The sequence below is a fragment of the Colobus angolensis genome, unplaced genomic scaffold (assembly GCF_000951035.1).
Source record: "Colobus angolensis palliatus isolate OR3802 unplaced genomic scaffold, Cang.pa_1.0 Scaffold353, whole genome shotgun sequence".
NCBI classification, from domain to species: domain Eukaryota; kingdom Metazoa; phylum Chordata; class Mammalia; order Primates; family Cercopithecidae; genus Colobus; species Colobus angolensis.
Window position 1 is genome coordinate 1,160,655 of NW_012116855.1, and position 16,478 is coordinate 1,177,132.

Genomic DNA, 16,478 nt, shown 5'->3' on the forward strand with positions numbered 1-16,478 from the left:
CCCGGCCCTGGCTAATTTTTGTATTTTTAGTAGAGACAGGGTTTCACCGTGTTGGCCAGCCTGGTCTCGAACTCCTGACCTCAAGTGATCCAGCTGCCTCAGCCTCTCAAAGTGCTGGGATTATAGGCATGGGCCACCATGCCTGGCCTTACTCATTTATTTTTACAACATTTTATTCTCTCAGTTAAAAGAGTAACTGCCAGTGATTGTCCAACAGAATGGTTCCATTGTTTCTATCTGCCATTTTGAACACTCATCTTTTTCTTCTTTTATGAGTGGGCCAATGACAATATTGTGAAATTGTTTCTGCCTGTCTTAAGCATATTACATTCTTTAAATGAGTAATGCTTCCATGGTAGCATGGAAACATGCTTTGATTGTATATTCCTGTTACCAAGGTGATACCCCACAGCTGGAGTTTATAAATAGTAGCATACTAAACATATAGTGTATTTCTATTATTTCTTTTATAGTTAAATGTGTTTAGTAATGCTAATGCTTACAGAAGCAATAGAACCTAGAAGTCTATAATACATACTTTTTGATTCCCTCTTTGATAAAAGGTATTTTATGATTCTAACTAGAATATGTTTTCTATTTTGCCTGAGTCTATATCGTTGCCCGAGTTTTCAAGCTGTCAGAATCCTGGGATAATGAGATCAGATGTGAGCGCTCAGAGAAAGTTCAGGATGTGATGGGTAAGATCACAGCCTTCTCTCTGACTTCAATCAGATCACAGCTAAAAAAGAAGATCTGTTGCTACCCAGAGATTTGCTTCATTTTGCCAGAGGATTAAGAGGAATCTTAGCAGTTTTTCACAGTATTAATCACCAAATACATAACATTTACATTTGAAATAAATAAAAATTCACATATAAAATTAAAATGTTGACAGACTGAACTAGTGAATGAGCCCAGATTAGTTCTTATGGTCTTAAACATTGTATTTTCTTAAAATAATATTTAAAATCTTAATGAATGGCCATATTAGAACAAAAATGGGTATGACCTTAAGTCAAGGGAGTTATTCTTTTTTATGCATTCTCCTTTGTTGCCTTCTTCAATTGAAATACATCTTGCTAGTTAAAAACTTAACATGTCATCTAAACACTGCTTTTCCTAATAAGTGTGAAGAAAGCCTCTATAAGCAGGGGTCCCCAAACCCCAGGCCGTGGACCAGTACCAGTCTGTGTCTTGTTAGGAACCAGGCTATGCAGCAGGAGGTGAGCAACAGGCTAGTGAGCAAAGCTTCATCTGTATTCACAGCCACTCCCCATAGCTCACATTACCACCTGAGCTCTGCCTCCTCTCACATCAGCAGTGGCATTGGATTCTCATAGCAGTATGAACCCTATTTTGAACTGCACATGGGAGGGATCTAGGTTGTGCGCTCCTTAGGAGAATCTAATGCCTGATGATCTGCCACTGTCTCCCATCATTCCTAGATGGGACTGTCTAGTTGAAGGAAAACAAGCTCAGGGCTCCCACTGATTCTAAATTATGGTGAGGTGTATTATTATTTCATTATATATTACAACGTAATAATAATAGAAATAATGTGCACAATAAATATAACACGTTTGAGTCATCCCCAAACCATCCCCTTCCCCTCCCTTCCACCATTTGTGGAAAAATTGTCTTCTATGAAACCAGTCCCTGGTGCCAAAAAGGTTGGGGACTGCTGCTGCATAGTATTCCTGATCCTAAGGAAAGAGAGGTGGGTACATATCACAGTGTTGTTGCAGCTATTTTTAGGAAGGTGTTGCCTTTTTATGTTATCTATTTAAATCTGACTCACAGGATTAGAGTCCGTGTTGGAGCTGTAAGGACAAAAATTACAACAGAAGTGAAATACAAAAATAAAAATAGACATTGGAAATGTAGAACATGGTTCTCAACTATAGGCAATTTTGCCTCTTGAGGGTATTCAGTAATATATGGGGACATTTTTGGTTTTTGCAATGACTAAAAGGTGGCAAATACTGCTGGCATTGAGAATGGGCCAGAGATACTAACAATCCTGCAACGTGGGTGATCCTACCCAAGAAGAACGATTCTGACTATAGTACTAATAGTCTAGTCCTCACCACTCCCTTCTCATAACGTTTAGGTAGAGTCATGAGTGACAGTAAGCAATCCAAAGTCACAGGTTTGTTGTTTCTCATTTATTTGCATTCTGTTTACTGATTTTCTAAAAGCTCTTCATACGAAATAGTGATATTTTCTTTATTAGCATGTGATTAACAAAAGAAACAGCTGCCTCATCCAAGTGGTGTATGATGTCATAGGATACCTTGAAGACATTGTTACATATTTCTCAAAAATAACTTGAATACATAGTATGTTAAAAGAAACAACACTTGAACTCTTTTACTCAGTTTTGAGTCCACTGCCTCTGGTAGATTGTCAGCTCCCTGAGGACACAGACTATGCTTTATTCTTCTTTTCATTCTTAGAGCTTTGCATGATGCTTGATACACAGTACACCCTTGAGAAAGTTGTTTTTGTTTGTTTGTTTGTTTTTTAAATGATCAGTGGTGACACTGTTCTTACTTGTTCTATTCTTAAGTAGAGCTACCCTCTTGGAATCAAACTGCCTGGGCTCATCTTCTAGTTTTCCTACTTAGTATCTATGTGCCTTGCTTTATTTAACACCCCTTCCACTCCCTTTCCCTCAAGTACTTGGTCCATAAGACTCTGCCTCTTTAAGATTAAATGAGTTCATATATATAAAAAGACATTAGAACAGTGCTGGCACATGGAAAATGCTAAGTATTAGTTGTTATTAATATTATTTTTAAAATAGATTAATAGAGATGGGATCTCACTCTAATGCCCAGTGTGGTCTTGAACTCCTGGCCTCTAGTGATCTTTCCACCTCGACCTCCCAAAGTGCCAGGATTACAGGTGTGAGCCATCACACCTGGCCACATTTTTTATACTAGTGTTATTTAAGACTCCTGAAATATTGCTGTACTTCTAAGAGTTCAGTTATCGGTATTTTTGAGTTGTCTGTGGAAGTTTTTCTTTTAGATACAATATCATTCCATTAGGAAGAATTAGATGCCAAAATTATGTTGGTTACCAAGCAATTAGTTGTATTTCTTTAACATATTAACATCTATATAGTTATAATTTCGTTGCACGACCACATTAAAATAATTTACTGTTAAACCATATTTCAAATTTGAAGCTCAGAAAATGCAAACTTGTCAACATGTTAGCTGAAACACTATTTTAAGGATTAAATAATTTAGATAAATAAATAAGATAATTGTTCTTATTTTCTGTGTAATTAAGTTGAAATGATTAAGTATTATCTAAAGTAGGGTGAAGAACTACAGTAACCAAATAGCAATTGCTTGTTCGAACCAGCTTTAGCTGGCATTTGGAGAGCAATAAGGGTTTCACATGAAACCATTATTTTCAGTGACTGAAATTTATTCCTTTAATTCTCAGAATGTTCTTGTTTCTCAGCCATTTTTATGGAAATATTTCTGAATTATATGTCACCCTTCCCTGCCTTCTCAAAATTGGTTATGCAGCTGAGTGAACCAAAGGGCATAAGAAGCCACTACAGTCAACACGACACATTTCTAGAATCTTAACATTTTGCTACAAAATCTAAGGGTAGGTTGCATAAAGAGAAGAGAACCATAAATTTAAATTAAAATCACACATATATTTGGATCAGGATGTAAAATTTGTATAAATATTTAAAGTAAAATATAAAACTTTAAAGAAATTTCAAGGTTATGGAGGCTGATCATAGGCCAGGAGATCAAGTCCCTCTTATAAGAAGGTATTTCAAGGAGAAGCAGTATCATCACTTGTGTTAACAGTGGTCAGTATTTCGGTAGAACAGTGCCCTTGAGGTTATCCCAGGTGTGAGACTGCACTACTTTAAAGGAGACCTGTTGGCAACTTTGTTGACCACTTCCCTGCCAGATCTCAAAGAGAAATCAGCTCTTATTCCAATTGGCATTTCTTAGTATATAGGTTTCTGTTTTCCTCCACTTCTTTATTGCTTCTAATTTGAAAATTTCCGGAAATTACTAGTAGAACACAGACAGTAATTCAGCCTTTGAGTTAGCTTCATTTTACACACAAATCAAATGTCCATATTCTTAGGAAGGTAGCAGGGTGCCTACATTCTCTTTCTGTAGGAAGAAGTAGAAAAAAAAAAATGTTCCTCCTACTTCAGAGAACTTTCCTGTTTCATTCTGGGTTTCTCCCCAAATTCTTATAGGTTGAGACTTCTAGAAGTATGACTGTGGGTAAGCAGGAAATGATTGTGTTGCTCTAGCACAATATTCTTCATATAGGCTTTTGTTTATTATCTGTGGAGGTACTCCAAAATAGACAACGAAAGTCATTTACTTAAGCTGTAATTACATATGAATATGTGAGTGTGTGTGTAAGCATTTTTGTAGCATATACCCTCTCTGAATAATATTCTGTGTAGGCTACTATTTTAAATACTCTTGATTTTTGTTTTGTTCACAAAATAAAGCAAAAAAAAGAAGAGAACAATAGCAAGTAAAGTATACTTAGAATATTTTATCATGTGGTAAATGTTTTATCAATGTCCTTCATTGATTTTCACTCATTTATAGAAAAACACTGACTCTCTTGAGTCCTTCTCATCATCCTTATTGTAATACATATATATACCTTGTTCAGATATGGAAATGCATTAAGTAAAAATCTTGTTAAAAGTATTATAAAATTGACTTTGATTATCTCTGGGACTGTCAGAACGCTCATCCTATTAGTAATTGGAGAGGTTTTATCTTGTCCTGTTTTTATAATAAGCCTGACTGTACTTGAAGTTTCTTACCGAATGTTTTTCCATTTCCATAATAATGGATCTTATTAATGTTTTTATAAAATGGCTCTTTAAAGGTGTGGATAAAATGAAGAATGACTAAAATAGAATGAGTCCCCGATTATTATTGGTAATTACTGAACATAATGAGATGGGCTTTTGACTACTTTACTTCTTGAGTTTTTTTCTGTCAGGATTTTCTGTTAAGATTGAAAATGTGGATTTCTCTATTCCTCGTGGATCCTAAAAAAGGATTCTGTGCATTTTGTCAGAAAAATAAATAACAGTATTTATTAATTTCCAAAGGCAAAGGGTGAGTATGTAGACATAAAGAATCCAATGTGGTCTTTAAATTTCTAGAACACCAGTATTCTAGTTTGTAAAAGATATTCTCAGTGTTACCAGGACTAGAGAACTTAAGAGAAATTGTTAATTAGACAAATACACTGGTGTGATGATAATACAGGAAGGAATCAAGGCTGGCTCAGCCTTTGGATTTGGTAAGAAGCTGAAACCGATAATTTATCATAAAGTTTTAGAAACAAGTGTAATACTAGAAAAATGTGGGAATCACCTAAAATCAAGATAAAGGAATGAAATGATACTACTCAGTGTCTTGTAATTTGAAGGGATGTTTCTGTCTTTCCCAACTTTTGCAGTTACCACTACATAAAGATTTTTGATATTGTGAATAAATTCTGTACAGTTAATTCTGTGTTCACATTCTACTTTCTATGCTTTATGACATAATTTTTCCGTACTTATATTTATTTGGCTTAAGAGTAGAGAGATGAACATGAAGGAGTGACGAAGAAAGGAACTCATTTAAGCAGTGCCCAAAAAGACATGATACTTTAGTCGTTCATTAACATATGAAAATCAGAAGAGCACAGGTGAAATCTCTACCATGAAAAGTCAGAAAAATTAAACTGCAGAAAAAATAGTGACAGCAATATAAAAGAAAGAGGTTCGTTATCCTAATATATAAAGAGCACACTCAAATCAACAAAGAGGAAATTAGTGGGTATGGGGACAAAAAAAAAAAAAAAAAAAAACATAAAAAGCTAGTGACCCAAAGAAGAAATACACGAATAAATTGGTTTTATAAGAATAAATTGGTTTTACCATCTGGACAGCAAAAGTGTCTTAAGAATGTTCATAAATTTGACACAGTTACATGTCTAGAATCTTGTGCTTAAAAAAATTCTAGGATTCTTTCCTTAAAAACTAGCACATATATGGTTAAATATTTCTTTATGATACTTTATGATACTACTTTATAATAAAGGAAACTTGAAAACAGCTAAGTATTCATTGCACAGGAATGGTTTTATAAATGCTGATACATCCATATACGCATACTTTAAAATTATATTCATGAAGAATGTTTAACGTCAGCTAATTTTTTTCTGTATAATGCTAACAAATATTGAGTAGATTTAACATTGTGTATGTGATTAGGAACCATCACCAATGGCTATATGTAAGTGTTCTTTAAAATATCTTTGTATTTCCTTATAATTCCAAAATTTCCTGCAGTGAAATTATGTTCTTTGTAATGAAGACAGAAAAAGTGAAATAAACAGAAAATTGAAAAGATACAAGGATAGGACTGCCAAAACCAGTAAAACGTGTTTTTTATAGCAAACAGTTTGACAACACGCATACCCCTAAACTTATAAGCCTAATCCGATTCTTAAACTATTTTCTTGTTATCATTTGTTGTTTTTTTTTGTTTAAGACCCTTTCTATGTTAAGAAGAAAGAACCTAATCATGTTAAATAAAATTCTAAGTTTGTTTTTTTAAAGGTCAGTGCTAATAATAGCAAATAGTCCAAGAGGCATTTCTGTTTGACTTTTGAATGCATATTTACTTAATTTAATTATTTGGTTAGATATTTGATTTTGTTACTATTGCATTGTTTAGAGTTGATAGTGGGAGGAATTGTCTGGGAGAAAATAAGAAATAACAAGGATGGGCATTTTGTTTAAAAATAACTATAATGACCTTTTGGCAGTGTAGATGGGCAAGCTTTGACTAGAAATTTAGAGATAATAGATTACATTCTATCCCTTTTACATCAAAATAATCCATTTTCCTAATCATTTCATCTAAATAAAAATTAAATATTTTGCATCAGCATTTGTTTTACATGTTTATAAATGTTTTACATCAGCATTTATTTTATAATGCATTATTTAATTTTATTAACCCATAATGTTCCTGTCAAATGGATTAATTTTATTCTTTAATCTGCAGATAACAACACCAATAGGTAGTGACATTTTCAAGACCTCATAGCATCTTTATGGTATAACTGAAATTTAAATATAAGAAATTTGAATATAGGAAATTTAAATATAGGAGATCTGTGGTTTGAAATCAGGTTATACATTTATTTATATGATTACTCAAATGAAAAAAAAAAATGTTCTTTATAACCAGTTGGCATTAGAGCTTAGTTAGATAACCATACTTGAAATTTACATTTTCTAATCAAAAGTATCCGTATGAACAAAATATTAACTGTTGTTATTCAGAATTTAAATGAATCCTTTCCTACTTTTCTACCCAAGATGTTTTATACTTATGTGTTTGGTCTGCATTTTTATACACAGTGGAAGTAGTAGTGATTAAGAGGAATACTGGACAAATCAGTAAGTGATAATTAGCACAGTTCACAGTCTTAGAATTTAAACCTGAGCCAGGGGATTGGTTCTGTGTTTGTTTGTTGTTACTGTTTTACTCCAACAGCTCTCTTTATCACCTATCATATGTAGAGAAAGATAAATAGCCTGGGTAAATTGAACTGGGGATTAGAACTGTGGAAGAAGGCCCAGAAAAGGGTGAAGGAAATGGCTGATAAGGAGTCGATTTAGGGGATGATATGAACTGGTAGACTAAAGATGAATTCCCACATTCAGGTCCCAGCTATAGAGACATTTGAATTACCTGGTGATTACCTGTACAGGGGCAAAGCCTGTTACTCTAGAATTTAGTCTTCTAAAATGCAAAAATAAAAATTAAAAATACAGATATTACATAAAGACAGCATTGTCTTTTAAAGGAGAAATAATTTCAGTCTACGTTGAATTGATCTACTTTTTTTTTTATTTTTCAGAAGGATAAAAAAGAGCAGACTTTTTATTCTTTAAAGCAAGCTGATAAATTCTGATGTCCTGAATTTTTAATATCTCATCCAAAAAATTAATTATGGACTGGATTGTGCAACATTGTGCTAGATTTCCTTTTTTCCTTAGACTTTCAAATAGGAAGGAAAGAAAAATACAATTTGTGATGACTCAAATAAATTAAAAATGACCTTCTATATGAACAGTACCTACTAAAAATGTTTACAAATCTTTATAGTGTTTGAATTTTACCAGCAATGAAAGTTAACGCAAAGCTTCAGCACGCTAATTGCATAATTGTTTTTAAAAATAGTAAAAGATTCAGCAAAGAATAATGCATTACTATCAAAAGAGCATTGTTAAATTATCTACTCTTAGGTGAGAATTTTACTCTAATTTAGGAGAACTCAGGAAAATGAGGTTTGGTGAGTTTAGTACATATAATCAATAAAGGTGAAAGATATTTTGGTCCTTTACATACTCTCCATAAAATCCTTCTAACTAAGCCAACTTACAGATACTGTATTGCTTCAAAATGAAGTAATTATTCAAAAGAACAGTACATAATCACCTTCAGAACACAGTATGAATTGCGCTAAGCAAGGTGTGCTTCCACTTACGTTCACAAAGCTTCAGGTAGTCTGCTCATCTGGAAGTATCTAAAATTTCAAGGTTATTACTTTGCCACATACACTGGTTTGGATGTCTGTTCTGAGGATTTTCATTATACTCTTTCAGTATCTAACAGGCTCTTCAACACATTTCAAATCAAGTTTACCCCATTATTGAAACATACTAGAAGTTTAGTAACTGCTTAAATATTAGTAATTAATCCACTGTAGGGTGAAAGTCAAGTTCTAATACTGATGATGGGCTGTTAGCTCTATCACAATTCTGTGTCCTGTTACAGTAAATGAGAGAAGTAGGAAAATATTTGCAGAAGAAAAGTGCTTGGAGGAGCACAGGTCTGTCTCATTCAGCAGTCTTTGCAGTGTGTGCATCTAGCCCTGAAAAGTGTCTTTGCAAGTAACTAAAGAACTATGCATTCTTTCTATATATATAAAAATACATTATTTGGGCTGGAAGCAGTATTGATAGCTTTGCTTCTTGATTCTTCTTTGTAAAGGATAGTAGCCGTATCAGCAAAGCATTTTTCTCAGGTAACAGCCTTTCTAGTTCTCAGAGAATATAATTTATCCTGATAGGAATGTTGGAGAATTAGTTGTCCTGTGACAATTGCTGATCTACAGTGTCAAGGTTCTGTGACGCAAATAGCTTTACATGAGGAATTTTTTCTGATCTATGATGACTTTGGGATTAGTTTTGCTCCAGAAGGTTCAAATTTATGGAACATGTGAGGCCCTGTGACTTTCTGGGTAGAACTCTTCTTTAGTTAAGAATCACTGACTGTACTAAAGTCAGTTTGTGACTATAGAGATTCTGTATTTTCTCCTTCAGTGAGAATTGAATTTTTTCGACTTACCATAACCAAGCTAAAAGGTATGAAAAAGAATCAATAATTTTTTAAAAAGAAGTGTTGCTTAAAATTGTAATGTAAAATTATGTTGAATTTTGTTGAATGATTGTGTTATTCGGCACCAACACAGACAAAGACTTTGCAGTTTAGTAATGTCATGACAATATTCAGGCATATCAGAGGTATGGTCTTCTGTTTAGCTACCCAGATTTATTTATTTTATTGTTTTTTTAGAGACAGGGTCTTGCTCTGTTGCCCAGGCTGGAGTGCAGTGGTACGATATAGCTTACTGTAAAGTCAAACTCCTGGGCTCAAGGAATTCTCCTGCCTCAACCTCTTGAGTAGTGGGACTGGAGGCGTATACCACCACACCCTTCTAATAAAAAAAAATAAAAGATTAGTAAAGAGGAGGTCTTACCATGTGTTGCCCAGGCTATTGCCTTGGCCTCCCAAAGTGCTGGGATTACAGGCATCGCCACCAGGGCTGGCTTCAGATTTATTTTTAAAAAGTCTTTACAAAGGATGCATAAATTTCCAACTATATAAATGTGGGCTGTGCAGTGACTTCCTTGCAAATTGTATACTATGGGAAGGAGGAGAAAAAAGAAAGAAACTTAACAGTGAAGAAGTCTGATAAACAATACCACAGTCAGGTAATTAAGGTCAACAACAGCAGTGATGAATCGTGTTGATAGCATGGATCCTTGATATGATGTGGTCAGAATGACACTTTTTTTCCATGGTTCTACTCCTCAAAACTTTTAACCCCAGGCTAATTATTTTTAAAAATTAGACAAATCCCAATAAAGGAACATTCTGGATAATCTCTAACCAGTACTCTACAAACCTGGAAAGTCATCCAAAACAATGGATGTCTGAGAAACTGTCAGAGCCAAAAGGAGAGTAGGGAGACGTCATAATAAAAACTAAGATAATGTCCTGCATGAGATCCTGGAGAAGAAAAAGGACATTGGGTATAAACTAAGAAAATCTGAATAAAGTATGAATTTTAGTTAATTAACAAAAGCCTTATACAGTGTAACAAAGTGTGAATGTGAACACAAATCTATTATCTCAGTTAAAGACAGACTAAATGATAAAGCTGCTGAGTTCATATTAAACTGTCAAGTGATGACATCAGCAATTCGTACAAAGGTAAGTAACGTTAGTAGGAAAATGGCTTACAAATAAGTTTAGAACTCTATAAACACTAGCATTCAGAAACAGAACAATATCAAAGCATGATAGGTAGTGTTGTAAAAAGTAAGCCTAAATCTTGAAAGAGCTAGTAACTTAGACTTGAAAAGGAAACTGCCCAGTATTTTAGAACAGAATATTGTTTATCCTGTTAAGGCTACTTGATTAACTATATGGCTTTTAGAACAAATAGAAATCAGGTTATGCTGCATTAAAACATATAGATACACTCACACACACAAACACACAACCTTATGCAATAGGAAGCATTACATACAAATTGAAATACTTACTGGCTTTTTGATGCTACTTTATCTACTAGACAATATGGAAAACTTGTGGTAACAGAAACTTAATCAGTTTTTGCCAGAAGTACAGACAGACTTTCCTAGATATAGTTCATTGTGTTTCAAGAAAAATGTTTAACTTGAGAATCTTTTCCATGTGTAGTATTAAGGAAAAAAAATGGGCTTAAACCTGCTTATTTTAAACGTACAATTTTTTTAAAAACCCCACCTGATTTCACTGATTTGCAGGAAAATAGACTATGTACAAGATACACGTTTGGAACAAAGCCAATAGCCAACTATTAGAATGTACAAAGGACGAGCAAAAAAATTTATAATATAGAGATCCAAGAGCAATGTGCATTATTGCATTATGTGTTTCTGGCTTCCTCAGAAAATATAGATGGGTTTCTTGAAGAATATCTGCATTTGATTGTCTTTATACTATACTTTCGCTGTTCTTTTTTCTTAGCCCCTTTCTGCAATATGTAAGAAAAACTTATCAATCTCTTCTTTTTGTAATACTACCCTTGAGGGACAATGTGAACTATTTGCTTCTATTAATCAGGGTAAACTAAGGGAATTCATTTTAACAAATATATGGTGCCGGAAACCTTCTTCCAACTAAATGTGTTCTTTAAGAACAGAGAACACTCTGCACAGCTAATAAACAGCGGCATCTTTCTCTTTTTCTATTCTAGTGCACTGACAGGCAGAACTCACCAGTCACATCACCAGGATCCTCTCCCCTTGCCCAGAGAAGAAAGCCACAGCCTGACCCACTCCAGATCCCACATCTAAGCCTGCCACCAGTGCCTCCTCGCCTGGATCTAATTCAGAAAGGCATAGTTAGATCTCCCTGTGGCAGCCCAACGGGTTCACCAAAGGTAGATCAAATTTATTAGAAACACAGATAAAATTTTGTAAGACAATTATTGATTGCTCAGATTCTTCTAAATTCCATTACTCGTATTTTTTGTGCTTTTAATTGTGAACAAGTTTGATGAGTTTCTCATTTAGTTTATGGTGAGCACATGTTCATGTTTCTTGTTTTATTACTATAAAAGTTACACATAATTTTTGCAGAAAGAGAGCATATGTCTGTAGGCCCATGATTTACCAAAATAAGTAGCAGAGTAAGTATGGTTATTTTGTAAAATAGATTTAAAAGGTCATTATATGCAGTGAAATAATTTGCATGCTGTTATCAAATGGTATTTTGCACTCATTTTTATAGTGCCATGACAAGAAAAATGTGATGGGAGTATATTTGCATAAGGGCTTAAGGTATGACGAATTATCACCCTTGTTTCAGGGTGACTCAGAAGAGAGAATTATATGTAGTTTTTAAACCTCGGGAAATTAATTACAATGAATTGCAATATTTGCAAAGTAATTATATTACTGTTTAATATTAAAGACATAATTCTTACTCTACAGTTAAGCCTACAATTTATTTTATTGTGTGGATTTTTTCTTCAAATTTGATAAGTATAAGATTTTAAAAATTAATTTTATTTGGTAACATGCTCTGTTGTCTAAAATTTGTTGGAAGCACAATATATTTAGTAGTGTTTGATTTTCCTGTATTACCAGTTAACTTGGTTTTAAGATCACACATTATTAGAATACCATTTAGAATTATGTAAACACACCAGATTCCTTTTTTCTCTGCTACTTTCTAACATTAAAATTACAAATCAATCATCAGATTAACCATGTAAATAAAAGTCAAAAGCTATGAAAAGCATACACATTCAATTCATTGATCTATACCTTTATATTTCTATGTAAGAATCAGCCTGATCTTTTGAAATACTGTAAGAATTCATAAAATTGAAGTAATTTGATATGTAGTGCTGCTCTGTTACTTGTGATCTTTTATTATTCTGGTAATAACTGATAAAGAAGCAGAGCACATTTGCCCCCATGTCAGTTATGCTGTATCACACTGATGAAAACAAAATTAAAGAAAAAGCTTTTAATCTTCTAAAAATATTACAAATACTACAAATCAAGTTACTCTTTAAAAAAACTAGAACAGTGACAACTTTTCTCCTCTCACCTAAATCATAGAAATGTGCAAATAAATTATTGACATTTTATGTCAAAGTCATCATATGATTTTGATCTACTTGTTTCTGTATCATTTCTGTAACTTAACATTTAGTTTTATGTACTCATTTCTGTTTTTTTTTAAATCCTAATGAAATGTATTTATGAGTTTTTTATTCTCATTTAAATTTCATTAACTGGTAATAAAAGAAACGTATTAAAAGATGGCACAAGAATCTAGTAAAACTCCTTGTTTGCTTAGAAAATTAAAGCAATAATACGTGTTTGAAAGTTATTTCAATGCATGGTACAACTTTTAGTTTGTTTTCTCTCTCTTCTGTTCCTTTAGTCTTCTCCTTGCATGGTGAGAAAACAAGATAAACCACTCCCAGCACCACCTCCTCCCTTAAGAGATCCTCCTCCACCGCCACCTGAAAGACCTCCCCCAATCCCACCAGACAATAGACTGAGTAGACACATCCATCATGTGGAAAGCGTGCCTTCCAGAGACCCACCAATGCCTCTTGAAGCATGGTGCCCTCGGGATGTGTTTGGGACTAATCAGCTTGTGGGATGTCGACTCCTAGGAGAGGGCTCTCCAAAACCTGGAATCACAGCGAGTTCAAATGTAAATGGAAGGCACAGTAGAGTGGGCTCTGACCCAGTGCTTATGCGGAAACACAGACGCCATGATTTGCCTTTAGAAGGAGCTAAGGTAAGAAATATGCAAAGCAGAAGCTAGAGAATCTGCTTATAAATGCTTCTGATGGTCAGTAGCATAAAAGGTTGGGAAGTGTTTTTTTTTTTTTTTTTTTTGCCTAGCATGGCACTTCCCAGCAAGTCTTTAATTATCCCCAAGTTATAAATAATCAGAAGCTCATTAAAATTTGAGCTTAAGAGAAGTCAGGAGGTTCTAAGTAATGATTTAATTTTAATGTGAAGACACTAGACAATTTGCCAGAGATTTATTTCACCTTCCCTTATTTCATTTGCCAAAAATTTCTTCTATTAACAACTTAGTGGTGGTATAATCAGCACAGCATTTTTTTTTTTTTTTTTTTGAGACAAAGCCTTGCTCTTGTCCCCCAGACTGGAGTGCAATGGCGTGCTCTCGGCTCACTGCAACCTCTGTCTCCCTAGTTCAAGCGATTCTCCTGCCTCAGCCTCCCGAGTAGCTGGGATTGCAGGCATCTGCCACCACACCTGGCTACTTTTTGTATTTTTAGTAGAGATGGGGTTTCACCATGTTGGCCAGACTGGTCTTGAACTCTTGAGCTCAGGTGATCCTGCCGCCTCAGCCTCCCAAAAGCGCTGGGATTACAGGTGTGAACCACTGCGTCTGGTCAGCACTGTATTTTTAACAAACTGTTTTAGTTCCATCCAATTTTTACAAGTCGTGTTACTGTACATGTCATAAATCTGTTGCTGGAGTTAGTTATTGTTACCTGGGACAGTACACATTAGGCAACCAAGTAAAATGAACTTCCTATATACTCAAAAACACTAAACCAAGTTCACTCTTAAAAGTCAAGTTCTTTTCCCCTAAAACTGAGAGATTCTCACCTTTGTTGACTTCTCACTTGAAGGATGTTACCACTGTCATTTATATGTCCAGGAAGGAGTTTATGTGTACAGGAAACTGAAGAGACAGCAGCAGAAATCATTTACTTTAGAATTCTTGGTATTCTTGGTAGTTCCTTGGCAGAGATATACTGTAATAATTTCTGGTATTTGGTTCCAGGATGCTTTTGACTCTGAGATTAGATCCTTGCCATCTTCCCTTTACTGATGGAGGCCTTGGCTCTTCTGAAGACTGTAATATTAAAGTGATCTCATCTCTGTAGACCTTAAATTGATATTTTACAGAAGTAGTCTAGTCCTTCAAAATAATGGTTAAAGTTGGTGAGTTCGTCTTATAACATATTCAGGATACAAGGAAGAAGCGTGACTTGCACTCAGCTCCTCTGTGTGTGGAGGTACAGTGATAATGAACACTTTGTATGACAATATTTAACCTCAGTGATGTGGGGTAGCCAGGAAAGGAAGAGTCACAATTCAGTAGCACTGCATTCAAAACAAAGGTAAGGAGTGGTGGCAGTTTGCTGTGACTCTTCGCTGGTGATTCAACTTGGTACCTTCAGTCTCATCTATTATAAATATGAGGATCTCTAAAGGTTTCCTCAGGGTCATCTAAATATAATGTAAATGTAAGAAAACATACTAATAAAATCAATTTTATGATGATCTCTGTCAGTAGGGAGCTCATCCTCAAAAGAGTTTTTCCACAACCTAGAATGCTGATTGGAAGGACCTGCCCTTCATTTTCAAAAATTTTCAGTGTTGTTTTTTTTTTCCCCCTTTAGCCTTAACTTTTTATTCATATGTGATCACACTTGTCTTGGGAAGAGTGTTAGAAGAAGCTGTAATTACCTAGTTATAACTCCGCAGCGTGTTATAATTTATTTTCTAAATGGACTTCAAAAATCCTTGAAATATAATAGTTGTCATAGCCATTTCATTGAAGATATCTTGTTTCAGGGTTCTTTTAGATAACATGTTCTAGTTTTAATGCTATTATAAATTTGCCCTCCTAAGCTCTAGAAAATTGGCTGATAATTTTTTTAAGAAATGTTACAGTTTCAAAAATTGGGGTGACAGTTTCTTGGGTTATTGGTATGAGATACTATATTTTATTAATTTTAGTTATGAAATATTGTGAGTTCAGTTATAAGAACATTTCTTTAAATATTTCTATGTGAACTTTCATGTTGTGATCATTGATGCAAATTAGTATAATAGAGAAGACTGAGTGAAAATTTTATCTCTTATTGAAAGCTAAACTTTATTGCTTAGTTCTAAATAATTTTCATTAAGATTCCCTAAGGTCTAATCTCATATATTTTGTGTATTTATATTGCAATGCTAATATCCTCAGGTTAATCTCATGTTACTCTTAGATTTGGTGTTTCAACCAAAATTAGACTTCTAAGATTTCTATTTTGAACCTAATTAACTTCTGTAGTGAACTGTAAAGAAGAACTTGATTCATTGAATGCCACAAAACTATAAAACAGACATGTCTCCTCTTTTATTACCATTATGAAGGAAAAATGGTTTCACTTCATTAGATCATAGGGCTTACCAGAACTTACATAAAGTAGAAAAGGCCTAATTCCTCTCTCATTTCATTGTTGGGAGACTTAAGAGGTTGGCTTCAACTAACAACTGACATAATCACTTAGGATCCTGTAATTCTCAGTTTCTGTGATCCTGGGTTGGAGTTTGTTACCAGGCTCCGAAATCAGGCCTGAATTTCACTTTCTGCTCTAGAATGTACTGGCTTTGTGTGTATAGCAACTTACTTCATCTTTGTCTCCAACCTCACTTATTTTCCTTATAAATAAAGTGGAACTTTATTTTATTCCTTTATATAAAATGGAATAATAATAATATCTGGTATCTAGGATAATAGTTAGCTTCCAATTATCTGAATTTCTGTACC

At 34.1% G+C, this 16,478-nt stretch overlaps 1 protein-coding gene across 2 annotated transcripts in view; it reads left to right on the forward strand.

Annotated features, from left to right (window-relative positions):
- The window catches only part of CBLB (Cbl proto-oncogene B, E3 ubiquitin protein ligase), a 216,023-nt gene that overhangs the window by 155,662 nt on the left and 43,883 nt on the right, over positions 1-16,478 (forward strand). For both annotated transcript variants that reach the window (XM_011952954.1, XM_011952953.1), the window contains exons 11-12: positions 11,623-11,808; positions 13,326-13,691. In XM_011952954.1, the coding sequence (XP_011808344.1) occupies positions 11,623-11,808; positions 13,326-13,691 (552 nt within the window). The remainder of the gene's footprint in view (positions 1-11,622; positions 11,809-13,325; positions 13,692-16,478) is intronic.